The sequence below is a fragment of the Phlebotomus papatasi genome, chromosome 3 (genome assembly GCF_024763615.1).
Source record: "Phlebotomus papatasi isolate M1 chromosome 3, Ppap_2.1, whole genome shotgun sequence".
Lineage (NCBI taxonomy): Eukaryota > Metazoa > Arthropoda > Insecta > Diptera > Psychodidae > Phlebotomus > Phlebotomus papatasi.
Window position 1 is genome coordinate 16,263,708 of NC_077224.1, and position 17,680 is coordinate 16,281,387.

The 17,680-nt window shown below is 33.7% G+C and overlaps 4 protein-coding genes across 5 annotated transcripts in view; 2 read left to right on the forward strand and 2 right to left on the reverse strand.

The window, feature by feature from the left end:
* Window positions 1-1,845, reverse strand: part of LOC129807880 (protein shifted-like) — a 31,225-nt gene extending 29,380 nt beyond the window's left edge. For both annotated transcript variants that reach the window (XM_055857477.1, XM_055857476.1), the window contains exon 1: window positions 1,236-1,845. The gene's annotated coding sequence lies outside the window, so the exon portion shown is untranslated. The remainder of the gene's footprint in view (window positions 1-1,235) is intronic.
* The window catches only part of LOC129807893 (5-demethoxyubiquinone hydroxylase, mitochondrial), a 37,328-nt gene extending 29,634 nt beyond the window's left edge, over window positions 1-7,694 (forward strand). Inside the window, exons 2-3 of the mRNA XM_055857493.1 lie at window positions 6,825-7,142; window positions 7,210-7,694. Of these exons, the coding sequence (XP_055713468.1) occupies window positions 6,853-7,142; window positions 7,210-7,435 (516 nt within the window). The 5' untranslated portion in view covers window positions 6,825-6,852 and the 3' untranslated portion in view covers window positions 7,436-7,694. The remainder of the gene's footprint in view (window positions 1-6,824; window positions 7,143-7,209) is intronic.
* LOC129807890 (non-structural maintenance of chromosomes element 3 homolog) lies at window positions 7,134-8,386 on the reverse strand. The gene is made up of 4 exons (XM_055857489.1): window positions 8,135-8,386; window positions 7,745-8,073; window positions 7,606-7,678; window positions 7,134-7,536 (listed from the first exon to the last, which is right to left on the reverse strand). The coding sequence occupies exons 1-4, from the start codon at window positions 8,300-8,302 to the stop codon at window positions 7,426-7,428; spliced, it is 681 nt and encodes a 226-aa protein (XP_055713464.1). The 5' UTR covers window positions 8,303-8,386; the 3' UTR covers window positions 7,134-7,425.
* A 7,023-nt stretch (window positions 8,387-15,409) lies between these two features.
* LOC129807887 (farnesol dehydrogenase-like) lies at window positions 15,410-16,614 on the forward strand. Its single transcript, XM_055857485.1, has one exon. The coding sequence runs from the start codon at window positions 15,592-15,594 to the stop codon at window positions 16,351-16,353; it is 762 nt and encodes a 253-aa protein (XP_055713460.1). The 5' UTR covers window positions 15,410-15,591; the 3' UTR covers window positions 16,354-16,614.
* Window positions 16,615-17,680: the final 1,066 nt, after the last annotated feature.

Consider the following 17,680-nt stretch of genomic DNA (forward strand, 5'->3'; position numbering starts at 1 on the left):
ACCGTTTGACTTGTTATAAACCGTGTAGTTCATTTAAACTCATGTCGCGGAAATTCAGTAAAAGGCCCGGAGAATCATGATAAAATAAGAGGAACTACAGCGAATTTGAGCAAATTTGCTTCATAATTAAACGTAAAAATTGCCAACAAAATTTTTCTCCCGATTTAAGAAGAGCCGATTGAGCGAGAGTCTACTGTAAAACCAAGATTTAATGATCTCTAAACAGTTAAACGATTTAAAATAAGTTTGTGGTAGTTTAAGGATCAAGAAAAAAAAACCCTCGAAAAAATAACATCCTGATAAAGATCACTTGAAGATCGCATAGAGATTAGTTGAGGGGATATCAAGATTCGTTGACAAGGTGATAAAACTAAGATTCTGATGATCTTTAAACTAGGTTTAATATAAATTGTGATATTTAAAGCTTTGAGGATCAAGAAAAAAGAGTAACCTCCTGATAAAGATCACTTGAAGATCGCATGAAGATCACACGAAAGATCAATGACACAGCTTATAAAATGTCATAAAGGAGCAGTTTGAGAATTAAGTTGATGACAAATATCGCGAGATTTTGGTGATGGAGGATCATCAAAGAATGAGACGAGACGAGAGTATGGGGGAGTGTCTGGTGGGGGAAAAATAACAAATTCAACTTTCTGACGACAAACGGTCTGGGTTCTTGCGATGTTTGTCCAAGATGATGGTGGGTTTCTTATTTTCATCACCAAATCTTCTATATTTTCTTTCTCTTTTGCCTAGAATTATTCGTCATTGGGAGACGAACAGAGAGATCCCAGAGAATCGTGCAGAAAAAAAAATCGTGGGAGTGCAATTTATTCACCTTGATGAGGAGAAAAGAAATAATAATAATAAAAAAATCCGACAATTGCACGCTCCCGCGCACAATTTGCGCTAAAAATACCAAAGGAAAGGCATACCAAATGCGACAGAAATACGGGGTTTTAGTGTGGAGGTGAAGAATTGGAAATTAGCAAAGTAGCTATTTATAATATTTTGTGCTGGTGATCTTTTTTTTTTATTCTTATATTCTCCAGTTTCTCCATCTTCTCGTTCTCAATTTAAAAAAAAAAGAAGAAAGATGTGTGATAAAAATCGCAAAGTTTTGTGCGAATTTTTTTTTGCACCGAAGAGTCAGGGGATAGACGCTCAAGAAATGGTAAAAAAATGTTAAAGTTTATGGTGGTTAGGAGATGAAAAAGAATTTTAACACTTACATAAAATTGGAGAGAAGATTGGGAAGTCGTCAAATTTCTTTAAAAAAATAATTAATTGGTGAGAAAGAAGTCTTTCTCGTCGATGAATTCATATAAAGAATGGATTTGTTGGTTGGATTGTTTTCCTTTTCTCCAGGTTTTTGCACTTTTTTTTTAAACTTTTTTTTTAGTCCACCATGGATTTCATTTTCTCAACTGACCAGTTGGTCTTCTTGAAATCTTTTCTGCACTCTTTGGCACACCACAAATCATATATGAAACAATACGGAGGCACTCGATCTTTGTCACAAGAAACTGCCTTTAATTGCTCCAGCCTTAATTGGCCACTTGGAAGCACCACAGAAAAATTGTGTAAAAGAAATTAAAAAAAAAGAACACTAAATAAACCGACACACAGCACAAAAATTATTGGATTGATGGCAAAAATGTGAAGATTCTTCTTTTCAAGTTAAAAAGGAATTTATATATAATATTATTTTTTTATGAGAAACAAAAAGAATCCCCTTTGAGAGTTCCTAAAGGAGAGGACGCCTCTTGTACGACGGTCTTAAAGTAATCGTTTAAGAACAAAAAAAAAATGTCTTGTACCTTCAGCAGCTCAATGGTGACTGGTTTGGCGAGAAAAGGCAAGAGCAAGATGTGCTTGAGAATTTGGATCGTTTTGTGCTCCCATACGACAAAGATCGTTTTCACTCTGGCTTCTCCTTCGTGCTTCGGTATCATTTTCTTTTACTCTTTTCTTCATCTTCTGATCTCTTTGCTTCTCAGCTTGATCGTCTTTTTTATTATGGTTCTTCCTTCTTCATCTCTCTGTGCCGTGGTAACTTGTGCCTCTTTTTCTCATCTTCCTTTGGCGCGCAATTTTCCACCATGCGCTCTGCAATTATGCCATTTGTGCTCAAACACACTTTATCACTTGCAATTTCACGTGATTTTCTCTAATACACATTTCTTACCTGCCTGGAACTCTATGAATCACACAGCTATTGGCGTTTGGGAAGGATGCAATCAACATAAATTGGCTAGTAGATTTCTAGAACATTGAAGCTTTCTATACCTACTGCTGTGAGCGCTTCTTCCTTGATCAGAAATTATCGGAAATTCACTAAATCTAAATTTTGATTTTGAAAATTTAACGGTTTTGCATTGTAAGGTCTCTTCAGACTTGAGTTTTATCCACAATAATTTTAGACTATTTGAGATTTTTGAAAAAACTATGACTTCAGGTTTACAAGTTCGGTATCTTCACCATGGTGTCACTATATAAGATTAATACTTTCTGAACTGCAAGAATTTGCAAAAAAGATAGCAAAATTTTGTTTTATCTTTCCTCTCTCTCGCATTTCCTCACTGCGTACAAAGTTGGCAGCGAAACAATCTTTTTTGTTGAACAAACGATTTTTTTTTGAACAAAGTATAATTTTGACAATATTTTTAAAAGATTTTACAGAAAAAACTTTATAACGAATATAGGTAGCGAAAAATCTTGTTAGGGGAGACCGGGGTGCAATTAGCCAGGGGTAGAAGTAGACAGTGGATTTTTCTCATATCCCTTAAAATGTACATTGAGCAAAGTATTTTTTAATGAAAGCAGGAATACATCCCCATATTCCCAGAAATATTTATAAGTATGATCCTGTTATCCTATACAATTTAGAAGCATTTTTATAAAATGGGTATAAAATTGTAATTTTAATGTGACAGTTTTTGGACCAGCATTTGGTTTTCTAAGTTTTACTTTGTTTCTGGTTTAATAAAGTTAATTAAGAGATATTTTCAGCTTGTACAATAATTATCTACTTTTTTATATAAGATGATAAACACTGAAACAGCCCTCGGGGCAGATGTAGCCACTCTTCCGTGGCGGGATAAAACTGTTGATGATTTTTCACTAATGCATGGATAATTGTTAGATGAAAAAGTACTATTGATATTCCAAGCAATATTGCCATTTGAATGAGCAATTTGTAAAATAGATTTTTTCAGGATGTTTGCATCAATTTTGCCGCAATTACAAAAATGTCATAAATGTAAATGTCATTGTCGGCTCTTTGAGGTATAAGTGACATATTTAGCATCAATGGGCTTCAGCGGCTTCAGTGTATCAAGCGAAATAATATTTGGTATCTCCAGTTTAAAATTCAGTCTTGAAAACTGGTGGCAATTAGTACCCCAAAAGTGGCTATATCTACCCAGGCCGGGGTACGTGTAGCCAATGTATCATACTTTTTTCATTATCTTTCTAGAAAAAAGCCAAGGATTTTAGGGCTTTGAACTATACTGTTTCATATAGCCAATATCCTAATGCTACTAATGAAACATAAAAATATTATGCCCTAGACACACTTACGACTTAAGCCGAGAGACAACTTAGTGGAATATGATGGAAATGCACTTTAACCATTATTTCGAATATATTTACGCTAAGCCGTCTCTGGGCTAATCCTCAGGTCTGTCAAGACCCTTATGGCCTCTACACACTAGAGAAATTTATGTCAATATTTGCCAATTTTTCCTAGACGAGCGCAGGCAATTTGCTTCAATATGGACATAATTTTCTCTAGTGTGTAGATGCCATTAGACAAACCTTATCATTTCTTCACATATCATGCGCGAAAAAAAACATCATTTGCTGGCTAAAAGTACCCCAGTCTCCCCTACTATCTTTCCAATATTTTTTTTTAAATATATTTTTGCGAATATTGTTTCCTTCCACGATTCAAATTTTCTAAAAGAAAGTTTAACAAGATTTAATTAGTCATAGAATTTTAAAAATAAAGAGGAAAACTCTTTCGGTTTGTTTATTAAAATATTCTCTATGATTTTTTTTCTTTTTTTCATTTTCCAAGATATAGAATAAATAGTATCCTGATTAAAGATTGTCAAAAATGACAACATTTATAACCAATTTATTCTAAAAAAAAACATAAATTTTATGAAAAAGTAGTAATTTTTGCGAAAATCTACATTGCATTAGCTTTCCTACGGTACAATGGGTACAATATTATTGGAAAAACCCCCAGTAATTTTTCTGCACTCTGAAATTTCCTGAACTACTTTAAATACAAAAAAGCAATTAAATAAATAAGTTCTCAACTAACTGAGAAAAAGAATATATTTATGTGTTAACTATTACATCAAAGTTCAAGTTCTGAAAAATTGCTCAAAATTCCAATATCTAATCCTAAAATTTGAAACCAGTTTTAAGCCGGTTAACCGGTTTCAGACCCTTTCAAAACCGGCTAACCGTCTATCCTAAAAACCCGATTATTTGGAATCACTAGTTAAAACATTAGTCTGGTGAAACCTATATTAACCTAAGATGGTTTTCACACTGGAAATATTTAGCTCAATTCCTGAATGTATCGAAGGCTAAGAGATAAGCTTTATTTGTGTGCAGGGAGAGGATTCTGGTTTAAAAGACCAACAAACAATACTTTTATCTTATTTTTACTTGAAATTGAAATCTATTTTAAACACTTTAAGACATTTCGATATCTTTTTAAAAAATAAAGTAATAATAAAAATAAGAGGGAATAATTTTGAAATTTTGAATTGTTAAATGTGTTTTTAATATTATTTTGTAGCAAGAAGTTACCTAATGAAAATTTAATATCTTTAAAATATAAATTTGTTAAGATACCTCTCTCATAAATTTTCACATAACTTCCTCATGGAAGTTTTTTTTTCGAAATTCTTCAATATGTTTTGCAGTATGATGAGGCCTCCTCAAGGTCATTAAGGTCATTACTTAAAAAGTCTCTATAGAAGGGCGAATTTCTCAACCGATTTGGACAAGATTGGGTGCATTGGAAAGGTCTTGGATCCTCAAATAAAAGTTTGAACTGGTTTAGAACAGGTATTTTATTATTAATTAATCGTATCGAGATATATTCATTACAGAGGTAATCATTTTTACAATGTCCATATCCTGTGTTAGAAGAATCTGCTAATCCGTTTGTAGATTCGCCCCAGGAGCACCTTCCCCGCATTGTGGATGCTTCTTCCATGCTCCCGGAGTTGTTGGGCGTAGGCGGTGCATTATATTACGTTATTAACATATGAAAATTATCTAAATTAGAGAAATTAGACATTCAGATCTTTGTACCGGGCGGGACTCGAACTCACAACAGTAAGTCGAGCCGGGGAATCGATCCGACCAAGAGCCAACGGTCTTGCCTATTGCGCCACTGATTCCCCAGGTATTCTATTGATAAATATATAGTCATTTTTATGGGATCTATAATCGGCTATTGATTGGTGTAAAATTACGAAGTAAGAACAAACTTTGTAAAATTCATAAATTCGTAATCATGATTCTTTTGGACCGAAAAATTATGGATAAAATTATGCGGAATTACTTTTCGGCAACGATATCTGTGAAATGTGATCGAGCATTTTGCAAAGCTCGGCTGCTTTGCACACTCATTTTTGACTTATTCAATTTGTTTTTACTGATCATGAATTAGATTTATAAGCTTATTATTTATTTTACTGTTCGAACTCTACGGAGAGAGCAGTATATAATCCCTGGATTTTTCACCCCCCCCCAAAATTTCCACTACCCCCCCCCCCCCCCCCCCCCGGAGACCACTTTTGTCAACAAATCTTCACGTTTCAGACGATTTCTGAGAAATGTCGTCACGCTGTTTGTCCGTCCGGCTGTCGCCAGCTCCAGAGGCCAAACGGTTAGAGATAGCGACTTAAGACCTTCGGGGGACCCCCCTATAAGTCGACCCAAGGATCGTTAACCTGCCCCTAATTTTTCCCCCACTCCTCCCCTTCCCCTCCAAAACTATGTTTTTTGGGGATTGCTCGAAAACACATCGTTCGATTTTCTTCATTTTTAGATATGTTTTGGAGATTACCCAGGCGAACATTTCGTCCTTAGACGAAAATCCCGTTGAATCATTTCTAATAACGGTTTTTTAAGATCAAAGGTTAAAAGGCCCTATAGAGCACATTTATCAAGTAAATGGGTCATGTTTGGGTTCGTTGGAAAGGTCTTGGAATTTCCGACAAAACTTAACCGGTTCTAATCGGTTTTGAATCGGTAATGAACCGGTTCATAACCGATAAAAAAATTTTATCTGAAAATCAATCCTATTACTCTTAACACTATTTTGGGGATCTTTTGAGAGATTTATGAATCGGTTCAAATCAATTGAGAACCGGTAAACGATAAATGATGCGAAAGTACTTTTACGGTATAGCATCTAAGTCACAAGTTCGAGCATTTCGCAAAGCCTGGGACGCTTTGCCACCCCTTTTTTTTGGTTTCCGAAATCGAAGTAGGATAAAATAATTTTGAATTGGTGTTACAAGTTGGACAATTCTCCGGTACAAGTTGAACATGGCTTTTTTCTTGATAAATACAATACCAAATTTGTTTTTAAGCACAAGGAACCATATTATAAAACTAAAGCATTACAAATATACAAATAAAAATTAAGTACTAAATTTATGACGACAAAAAGCCCTGTCCAAATTGTACCATTGCATTGTCCAACTTGTACCACTTTACCCTATCAGGTTTAAACCGTTTAAAAACGGATAAAGTTATACTTGATTCATCTTTGTCTTTTACAGAACGTTCTTTTAAAAAGAAAAGAGAATCATGGATGACTTTGGAGAAGTCCAGAAAAATTCTCTAAAGAAGCAAAAGTTCACTGAAAGTAGCGTCTGTCCTGGAGCTTCTACTTCAAAGGGAGGTCTTTCATCCCTCAAAGAATTCACAGCAATCCTTGAGAAACAAATCGAACGAGAGGAACTTCAGAAAGCAGGTCTTACGCCTCAAGAACAAGATCTCTACTTTGAATTCCGGGAAAATCCGCAGCTTAAGAAAGAGACCCAATCCTTCCGGGACAAGCTTTGCGTGATAAATGAAAAGATCATGGATTATTTCAAGTAATATCTTTTTTAATGAAATTTTATTGAGAAATTACAGTGACTTGGTTTTTTTTCGTTTTTTCAGGGACGATTCCCAAGGAACAAAATTCAGACGACCAATTGATGATATTGCTAAAATTGAGATGGAGCTATTGGATGATCTTTCGGATGTTCCCAGCCTCAAGAAACGCAGGAAATTGATGTTGAAGGAAGAGAAGAAACTGGAGAAAATCCTCAGAACACCATTTAGTTCAGAAGTGAGGCCAGATGTTGGTAAGAAGTCATCGAAATCAAAATGGGATCAACGTTGAGAGCGCTTGGATTTATTCATCTGCGTGGAATTCGGCAGAGACTTTTCTCCGTGGACTTCCTTGTACTGCTCCACAAAGCACTCGGCAGGTCTGTTCAGGAGCTGCAAATGGAAGCAGGAATGGTAAGTAAAATTTTACATTACGCAAGATTTTTGTCTCCGTGAGATTACCGTTGAAACGTAATCCAGGATTTCCTTCTTGGAGAGTTCAAGAGTACTCCTTGGGCCCCAGGAATAATAAACTCTGAAAGTTAGAAAGAGGTTGAGTATTTCAGGAGATTATTTTATGGTATCAGGACAATGTTTTTACATGAATTCTGTTCCACCCTCCTCGTCAATTTTGTTTCTGGTCAGGTAGAGTTGCTTCACAAAGGTCTCTGTGATGTGTTTCTTGACGTTTCCAAAGTACAGGTGATTCTCATCGTCCAGGCTGACCTGTAGACTGTCGAGGAACTTTATCACAGATAATTCTGGTACATCATTGCCCTTCATGAAAATGTAGGTGAGCAGAAGGTAGAGAAGAGTAGTCTCGGGCTGTTTTTCCGGAGGAACAACCAAATGTGAGGTTATGTCCTTTGGTACAATGAGCAAAACTTTGCTAGTTTTCACTGATACCTCCTTGACACTGTACCCAAAAATCTGGACAAGGATATCTGTTAGTCTCCACGAAGGTTTTGCTGATGTTTTCTTAAGTACTTGCCTGTGTAAGATGCTTTTCTGCTCGCAAGAAAACTTCCAAGTAGTTCTGGTTGGTTACTCCTTTGTCCCTGAGTGCACCAATTATTTCACTCTTTTTCGTTGATGCCTTCTTCTCAGCGATGTTGAGGAAGAATTTAGTCATTGAAATTGCAAGTTCATCCAGAGACATGATTAATTTGGGCTGTTTTTCCTGACCAAATCACAAAAACAGAAAAATGCGCGCCGGAATGATTTTGACAACTAAATCCAAGACACAAACCTTTGGATAAAAGAAATATTTTATCCAGAAATACAATATGGATAGTTTTGAAAGTAACGGTTTTTAAATTCATGAAAAACTAAAACAATTTTAAGCTTATTGAGCGATAATAATATTATCAAATAAATTAGTAAAATGAATAAAATTAATTAGTTAATTCCTAACTATCTCTCACAGAGTCATATCTGCCTAAAGTCTGAAAATCAAGCCCCATCATAATTTTATATTTTAATTCTCTTTTCTGTTTAAAAAATCAACATTTTGGTCAATAACGTCGTAGTGCGTTTGTCTAGTGAAAATCTAATTCGGTAAACAAATAATTAAAACGAATATCGTTAATTTTTAATACATAAAATCCATAAAATTAGTGAAATATTCTTAAATAAGAGAAAATAAGGAAATTTAACCATATAAAAAAATTAAACATTCTTTTTTTGATTATTTTTTTTTCTTTTTAAGATAATTTAGTAGGGGAAAGTGGTCTGCCTTTGAACGAAAAATGATGTTCAAAATTTGAGATTTTTTTCAGAGTAAACTACAACATGAGTTTTACTTTGCACTACACCAAAAAATTCTCTTGTTCATTAAGCTTCTATGCTTACCCCATTCAGGACTCGCAAGTCCTCAGTTTTTCCTGGTGAGGAACTTGAAAATGTGATGTCGATATATTCAAAGGCAGCCTGCATGGTCTGCCTTTTAATGTGTTTGGGCAGCCTTTGAATCTTAATTTTTCACTGAGAATATTAGGGCTGTAATATTAAACGGCCCATAATTGATTAGCATGAACCCTAATGCACTCAATAAAACCACCACTGTAGTCAAAATTCATTATACAACAACATTTTTTACATTTTTCTGAAACACTATTTTTCACTTGAAAATTTGTAATAAAACGCCATTGAAGTTGACAATTATCAGTTTGAAACATCCCGGCCGGAGCAAGATAGCATGTTATAAGTATTTGTATGACATTCGTCAGGCCAAAAGTAGGAGTTCTATTCTGCTCCCGAACAGGAAGCTGTCAGATGTTTCAATGCATGGAAAGAGAGGATTCAAAGGCACACAACATTAAGATTCAAAGGCTGCCGCAGAGCAATATTTGCAAACTTTTATCACCCACAAAATTTGTCTCATCTGAATCAAAATGTATTTGGTGAAATACCATCCAAGAATAACCTTCTATGACTCACAATAGAAGATTTGTTCGAAAAATTATTTTAATTATGAAAAAACACATGAATTGTGGAACATCAAATTTACAGTTTAGAGCTCAGATTCGTTTTTTTGCCCTAGTACCTAGAAAATAAGAGCTAGGGTCTGCATTTTTTGATGACTTGTGAGGATTATGAATAGCTATCTAATAGTTAATAGAAAAGAATTTATGCTTTAACGAAAAGTGAAAAAATTACAATATTCAAAGGCTGCCGCATTCAAAGGCAGACCACTTTCCCCTAACTAAAATAGAATATTTTTTACCACAAAATTTTTTCCTTGACCGAAATGCTAATCTAGGGGAAAACGTACTACCTTCGGAATTATGTTTTATGAATAATTAAGATCACCAAGAAAATATATCCATAATTAACAAATTGGCATTTCTTCACTTTTATTTTCAAGTGTCAAATTATCTCAATCAGTTTATTGGCCACCGCGAGTAGTGGTCGAGAATAAATCAGCGACTAATCAGTTATTTGCTGATTTCTCTGATATGTCTGAATATGGAAATGGCTTAGGAGCTTTTTGGAGACTTTTTAAATCAGTAATCAGTAATCAGCTGAATCTGTGAATTGACCCCTTATACCGATTTATAAACTACTCAAAAGATTCCCAAAAATAGTTTAAACTTTAAAGTGTTAATAGAATTCACTTTCGGAAGAAAATTACTTATCAGTTCATAAACGGTTCATTACCGGTACGCAACTGATTTGTACTTATTTATAAATCACTCAAAACATTGCCCAAAATACACTTCCTGGAGCAATATAATTGAATTTCGAAGAAAAGTTACGGGTTATGAACTAGTTCATAAGATTCATAAGTTCATAAGAGTTCATAACCGGCTTAGAACCGGTTCAGCTTTATCGGAAATTCCAAGACTTTTCCAACGTGCCCAAACTGCACAAATATGATACTCTTTAGATGAGAAATACGCTCTTTAGAGCGCTTTTTTAACCTTTGACCTTGAAAAACCGTTTCGAAACCGAAATCTTTCAACGGTTTCAAAGATATTTTCGTATATGGACATAATGTCCGCATGGGTAATCTTTAAAACAGGCCTGAGTGAGCTTCATTTTCTCTACGTGAATTTTCGTGGCATTTCGAAGAATAGGCACCACCAAATTCACTTCGGCTTTCCTCTTAGCTCAGGGCTGCTTTAAAACATAGGGGAGGGTGGGGCAGTTTAACGACGGGGCAGTTTCAATTTTTGCATATTCTTCTTATCCCTTTGAAAGGAATGGGATAAAACCTTTATGTTATTGAAGAGATAACTGAGACCCATGTTCATAAAAAATAATTAATTTCGTGACGCTCTCGTTTGAATTCTGTAATTGATTTTGTAAAACTGCAACAAAATGAAACATTTTGTAATATTTTATTTTCAAGAATTTCTGAACTATTGCACTTATCTATCGAAGTAACATAATTGTATTAAATTACTAGTGGTTTTATGTTTATTTTAAGGCATTTAGCGTTGAATGAAATCTAAGACGTTTCTAACAATTTTGATTTGAGTTCCGAAACTTCGTGAGGGGCAGTTTCATGCAAGCACACGAAGAAGTTTCCAGTGTCTAACAATTTACTTTTTTAATCAAAATTAACTTAAAATGATAATTGAAAACATTTTGTAGCTGTTTTTGTCGATAAAGTTCGAAATTATGGAAAATAGCATTTCCTAAAGTTCATTAAAAAAATTTAAAAAATAATCTTTCAGTGTTTTTTAAGTGCTTGAAAATGATAAATTTAATTGTTATAATATCTTTTCAGAATGTTTTCAGCAAGATATTGTAAATTTTTTTAGTATTATAAAAATTCAAGACTTTAAAATAATATTATAAAACTGTTATGACTGTTATAACTGTTAATGATCCAATAATGTACAGAATTGGCCTAGCACTCCAAAAGACACTTCTTTCGTATAAAAATTCTAAGAAAATTGCTCATTCAATGAGAAATAGGCTTCAAAATCTTTGGCGATATTTTATTTTCTCTGTATCATTAATTAGTGTTCAAATTCTGTTATAAAGTTTTTGTTCGATTATATTTTTAGGTTTTAGAGTCTAAGAAGACTTCAAAATAGTAATTTTAATCAATTCTGGTATCGCAAGGTTCCTATAAACACGTTTTATCTTTCTCAAAAATTGGCTCATATTTATCTTAAAATTGCCCCGCAACGGGGGACTTTCACGCCTTCTGCCATTCAAGTAAAATCATCTTCTCCACAATAGACCAATGAAATTAAAGGTTTATTATTATTATTTTTATTAACCCTAAACCCAACTGTAATTCACAGAATATACAAAGTTTTACTTCTGTTTATCATCTTTTTGCAAAATAGTCCTAAAATCCATTTTGCAATTTAGGGGTGAAACTGCCCCACCCTCCCCTATTCAAAAATGAAACGAATCCTTAAAAACCTTACAATCCTAAAATATGATTAATTTTGCTAGAAATTAGTATGACAGTAGGTGGTTTAAGCGACGGTATATGTAAATAACTTGGGTCCCGGTCAAATCCCGAAAGCCAAAATCCCGAACGTCAAAATCTCGAACGCCAAAATCCCGAAAGCCTTAATCAAGAATTCTTAAAAGTCTCTTTATTATTCTACACATTATCCTCCAAATAATTTCATCCTTTTTTGGGATTTTGGCATTCAGGATTTTGGCTTTCGGGATTTTGACGTTCGGGAATCGTGATTTTGGCTGTCTCTGAAATAACTCTTCTTATCCCTGATCCTAAATTGTCACTGTATGACAATTTAGGCTGATAGCTGATCATTTAAAAGCAAAACTTTACAACAGGCTAAATATTATCGAAAATCAGTCTAAGGAAGTCTTTTTGATACGTCTAGAGCAAAAACTCTCTAACTTGTATGCATTTTCTTATTACAAGAGCGTTTTTTCTCTGAACGACTCATTTAGGACTAAGTAAATAATTTAGAACTTCTATATCCTTCAAAATTAAAAATCTAAGAGTCCAAATTTTTGTCATACCTAAACCCTTCCATTGTAGATCGACCAAAGAAAATTCGGTCAATCGAATAAATCCACTAATGGCCGTCAAAATATCAACTGGAGAACAGATGGCCAACGAAGGAAATCCAAATTCAGCCTGGGGAGAACAGAGCCACCAGGCGAGTAGCTGAGGACCTAAGGACACGGAAGGGCCGCTAATATCTGGTCCGTGGAATACATGGTGTTTGAAATGGCTTCCGAGAAGGTAAGTAACTATATATTTACGTTTTTCGTCCCAATTCGTAGATTTTTATTTTTTGATTGTGATTTTGAGAATTTTTAATACGCAGAATATTGAATTTTACGGAAATAATTAATTTTGATGAAAATTTGAGACATTTATGAAATTTTGGAAATTTATGAAATTTTCAGGAAATTTTGAAAATTGATATGAAATTTTACGATTTTTTGGATGATATGATTAAATTTCTGACATAGACACTCACAACCGTATACATATCTACTCTAATTTTCCTAAATTGAAAAGACTAAGTTTTGAAATTTAAAAGAATATTATGGAAATTTAAAGAAACTAAGTTTTTGGTATCAAGATTAATTGATAAGGACTTTTGACTAAGTACTTGGAAAGATAAGCACATTGCTTTCAAATCTGTTCGATTGTTCGAGTAAACACATTTTCCGCAATAGTTGCAACTATTGCCAGACGGAATTGTTGTCCTCAAATCCGTTAGTAATTGCTTCTGATTCATCTGGAACAAAAAATCGATAATACAATCAATTAAAAAATATAATATAATCTCTTTCTATCTAATGGTTAACTTGTATCCCTCGCATTCTCTCTTCTGATTTTCATTCTGCCGCCAGATGTCATTTCTTTTCGCGAAAAATCTTAACTAAAGACTTAATAATTACTTATTATGAACTTATTTTATGCATTTGACAAAACTGTATTAGCCAGATAGGTCCACTTCGTCTCCTGTTCGGCTTTCTACCCTTTTAAAGCCGAGAAAATGATTTTTCTTTTTCTTGAAAAAAAAAAAAATAATAATAACTTTAAAAAAGTGATTTAGAAAGCACATTTCTCATTAATATTTCGTAAATTTTCACCTGCCACTGAAAATTTATGGAACTTTTAAAGCGAAATATTCAAAATAAACGGCAATTTTTTAATGTAAAATACTTTGCAAGATGCTCTAATTTAAGACTTCAACGCACCTCCATGAAAAACCGAACCGAAAACGTCTGTTGATACACAGTCTGTGTATCAAATCCAGTGTTTTCCCAATTAATTCGTTACATTAATTTGGAAAAATTTTAGGAATGTAATAAAAAAATTCAAAATAATAATATCTTTAAATTCGAGTGTTAATTGGTTCAGTGAAAAATTTTATTAAATCAGTAATGGCTCTAGCACACCTTTTTGGTCAGGAAAATTTCATGAAGTCGAAATTCGAATCACTTTCTTTCTCACACATTTTGCATATGACTATCTCATTCTTTCGCACTCTTCTTTTTTTGAACATCACACCAAATTCAATTTAGCTCAATCGAATTTAGAGAGCAAAAGAATGAGACAAACATACGTAAAACGTGTAAGAAAGGGATTCAAATTTCGGCTTCGTGAAATTTTCCTGATCTAAAAGGTGTGTGCCGAAGGTATAAAGAACGAAATTTCATGTAATATGAATTTATAACCCCATTACTTTCTCACATAGGGTGGAATCACCACTTCTCGCCAGTGTCCCACTTTTCGCCACTCATATTGAAGTCGCTATTTTTCGCGATTTATTAAATAAATGAGCCGCAAAGTTACAAATTTTCAAATTTATTCAAATTTTCATCAAGCAAAATATACCTTTTTGGATAAATAATTTGTCTATTGAATATTTATTTACACTTGTGGAATAGATAAAATTTGTATTTAGTTAATTAATATTTCATTTTATATTATATTTATATAAAAATGAGGCATGGCGAAAAGTGGTAATATTTTGGAACGATTTTACCACCTGTCGCCATTGCTTTTTATTAGGCGACGCTAACTTCACTTCGTAGATTCTCAGTTGTCAAATCTGGATTGTTTACTTTATGCAATAGTCCAATAGTTTGATTTCTCAAATAAAAGTGAAGAAAAATCATTTAAAATGAGTAATAATAGGGTGATCATGAGGAAAGAGAAATACTGAATGTATTCTTTGCATAATATTGTTCAAAATAATTGAGTTTGAACCATTCCAAGTGGGTGGCGAGAAGTGGTTACAGAACTGGCGAAAAGTGGTAAAAAGTGGCGACGAAGTGGTTATTTTTGCATTGTTAATAAAAATCAGTTTTTTAAGTAGTCCAAGGTTAAATTGGAGGACTATTGTTTTCATGAATCTGCAGCCAATACATTTAAGTAACTTTATGTCAAATTTGAGTTATCTTGTAATAAGGATTCAGAAGTTATAATAAAATTAAATCCCGTTTTTCCTAAACATGGCGATAAGTGGTTACTCCACCCTATTGCACATATCTATCGTATCTCGTATCCTTACACATCCAAATCTAAATTGAATTTGCTGTGACGCTTAAAAGAAGAAGAAGAGTGTGAAAGAGTGGGATAGACATATTCAAAACGTTTTAGAAAGAAAAGGATAGAAATTTTGATTTTATGAAATTTTCCTGTGTCATGGGATGTAACAGAGACATTATAAAAGCACTGAAAGCATCATATAAGATTTATAAGTTTTGTAGCGTCCAAAATTTAATCTTTCTTAGCCAAAAATATGTTGATTTTATCGATTAAAAAATATTACCATTTTTATTGCTCTCGTTTTAAATTCGAGCAATAGTAACGTGTTTGCTTATCATTTGACTCTTTCAACTGATAAGCTGATAAACTCTCTTCAAGCTCAATCCCACTCCGAGAAAAAAAGTCACACTAAAAAGTTGTAATTACTTCCAAGACATTGGCCTTTAACAGTGAAAGTGCAGTGAAAGTGATTCAGTGTTTTACCTGCATTGAAGATGGATCGTTGGGTGAATAAAGTGGCTGTTGTGACGGGAGCTAGTTCGGGAATTGGTGCAGAAATCGCCAAAGATTTGGCAAAAGCTGGAATGATTGTTGTGGGATTGGCCAGGAGAGTTGAAAGAGTTGAGAGTCTGAGGCAAGAATTACCAGAATCAGCTCGAAAGCTGCTGCATGCAGTAAAGTGCGATGTTACAAGTGAAGAAGAAATCGTCAAGACTTTTGAGTGGATTGAAAAGACTCTTGGAGGAGTTGATGTCCTCATCAATAATGCTGGGATTGGGAGTATTGATAAGAAGCTCGTGGACAGTGGAAATTCGGATTTGATCAAAAATACTGTCAATACGAATCTTCTGGGAGTTGTTTTCTGCACCCGGGAGGCTTTTCAGTCAATGAAGAAACGTTCAGTTCCTGGACACATTGTCAACATCAATAGCGTCCTTGGACATTCAATCCCGATGATTCCCAAGGAATTTGGTACTTTCAACTTCAACGTGTACCCAGCAACGAAATTTGGCGTGACTGCTCTCACGGAAACCTATCGACAGGAGTTCTTTAGGGAAAGATTTGGCGTGAAGATCACCAGTATCAGTCCAGGCACTGTGCAGACAGAAATTGGACCGGCTTTCAGTGAGAAAGCCCTCAAAAATATTCCCCATTTAATGCCTAAAGACATCTCAGAGGCAGTTCTCTATACTCTTGGTACCCCACCTCATGTCAATGTCCAAGAACTTTTGATAAGACCAACTTGCTCTTTGTAACTTTTCCACAGTGGAAGAGTTTTCGCTATTCTTGCCATTCCATTGCAAAATTAATTAAAAGTGATGATGAGATAATCTAAGTGTCATCAATCCCTTTTATGAATTTTTTTAAAGACATAATTTTTTTTTGAATTTCTTGAAAAACAATTTTTTGTATTGCAAATACTTTTTTTTCTTCGAGGTTCCGGGGATATGCAACGTAATACAATTCTAACTTGTTAAACATTTTTTTTTTCTTAATAAAAACTTCTTGGAGAAAAACAAGTGTATAATTTTACAAATTACTTTTTTAAGGCTAAATTCCATAAACACGCATTTCATTAACATTATCCCTTGGTATAGTAGAGACTTTACCTTATGGAGAGGTCTAATATTTTTATTATTGTAATAAAAATGTTTTTCTTTGAATGTTATGAGACTAGACGGACTTGACGTATTTATTTCTATTTTTGTGAGACTCTAAACATGTTTTGAAAAACAAACTTATAAAATAATTGCTCTAATTCTGAAACGAAAGCAACGGGAATATTCAAATGAGTTCTTTAAAACTTTAAAAACAAATTTGTGAAATCAAAAACGCAAAATTAAGATTTATTCATGATTTTTTTATAATAAAACTTTGATTTTTAGGTATTGGCCATGATAATAGGTTGGCTATTAATTGGTATGTTAATTAAACAGGGGTCAAAATAAATTATTGAGTAGCATCACTTCACAGCTGTCCAGCAAGAAAGACTATCGGAAACACATAATAAAGTTTTCCGCGCAATAATTACAATAATTAGTAAGAACATGGATAAGCCTGATAAACCCGAATGCACTTAATAGAACTGAAATTCTTACAAAAATCAATCTCGGCATTTCAATTAATATTCGGAACTTGCTTTAAATTGCACTTTAGGACAGAATCAATTTGACAATAAAATGCTAGCCGTATTTCGTTAATTTACGCATTTTCATTGCAATTCTTACGCAAATTTTCCATTGCCGTATTACCTTATCTCATACTCGGTGGCACTAGGTAAAAATAATAATAGAAAATTGAAGAAATAATACGAAAATGTGATAAACGGTGAGAAAAAAAATTGTACGATAATTTCTCTTACAGTTTCTTTTTCGCTCACCGTTTATCGAATTTTCGTTTTATTTTTTTCAATTTTCTTAAATTATTTTCACCTAGTGGCACCGACTATGAGATAAGGTAATACGGTAATGGAAAATTTGCATAAGAATTGCAATGAAAAGGCGTAAATTAACGAAATACGGTGAGGTTGCGGCGAGCATTTTCCTGTCAATGTGATTCTGCTCTAAATTGTACAATTGAATT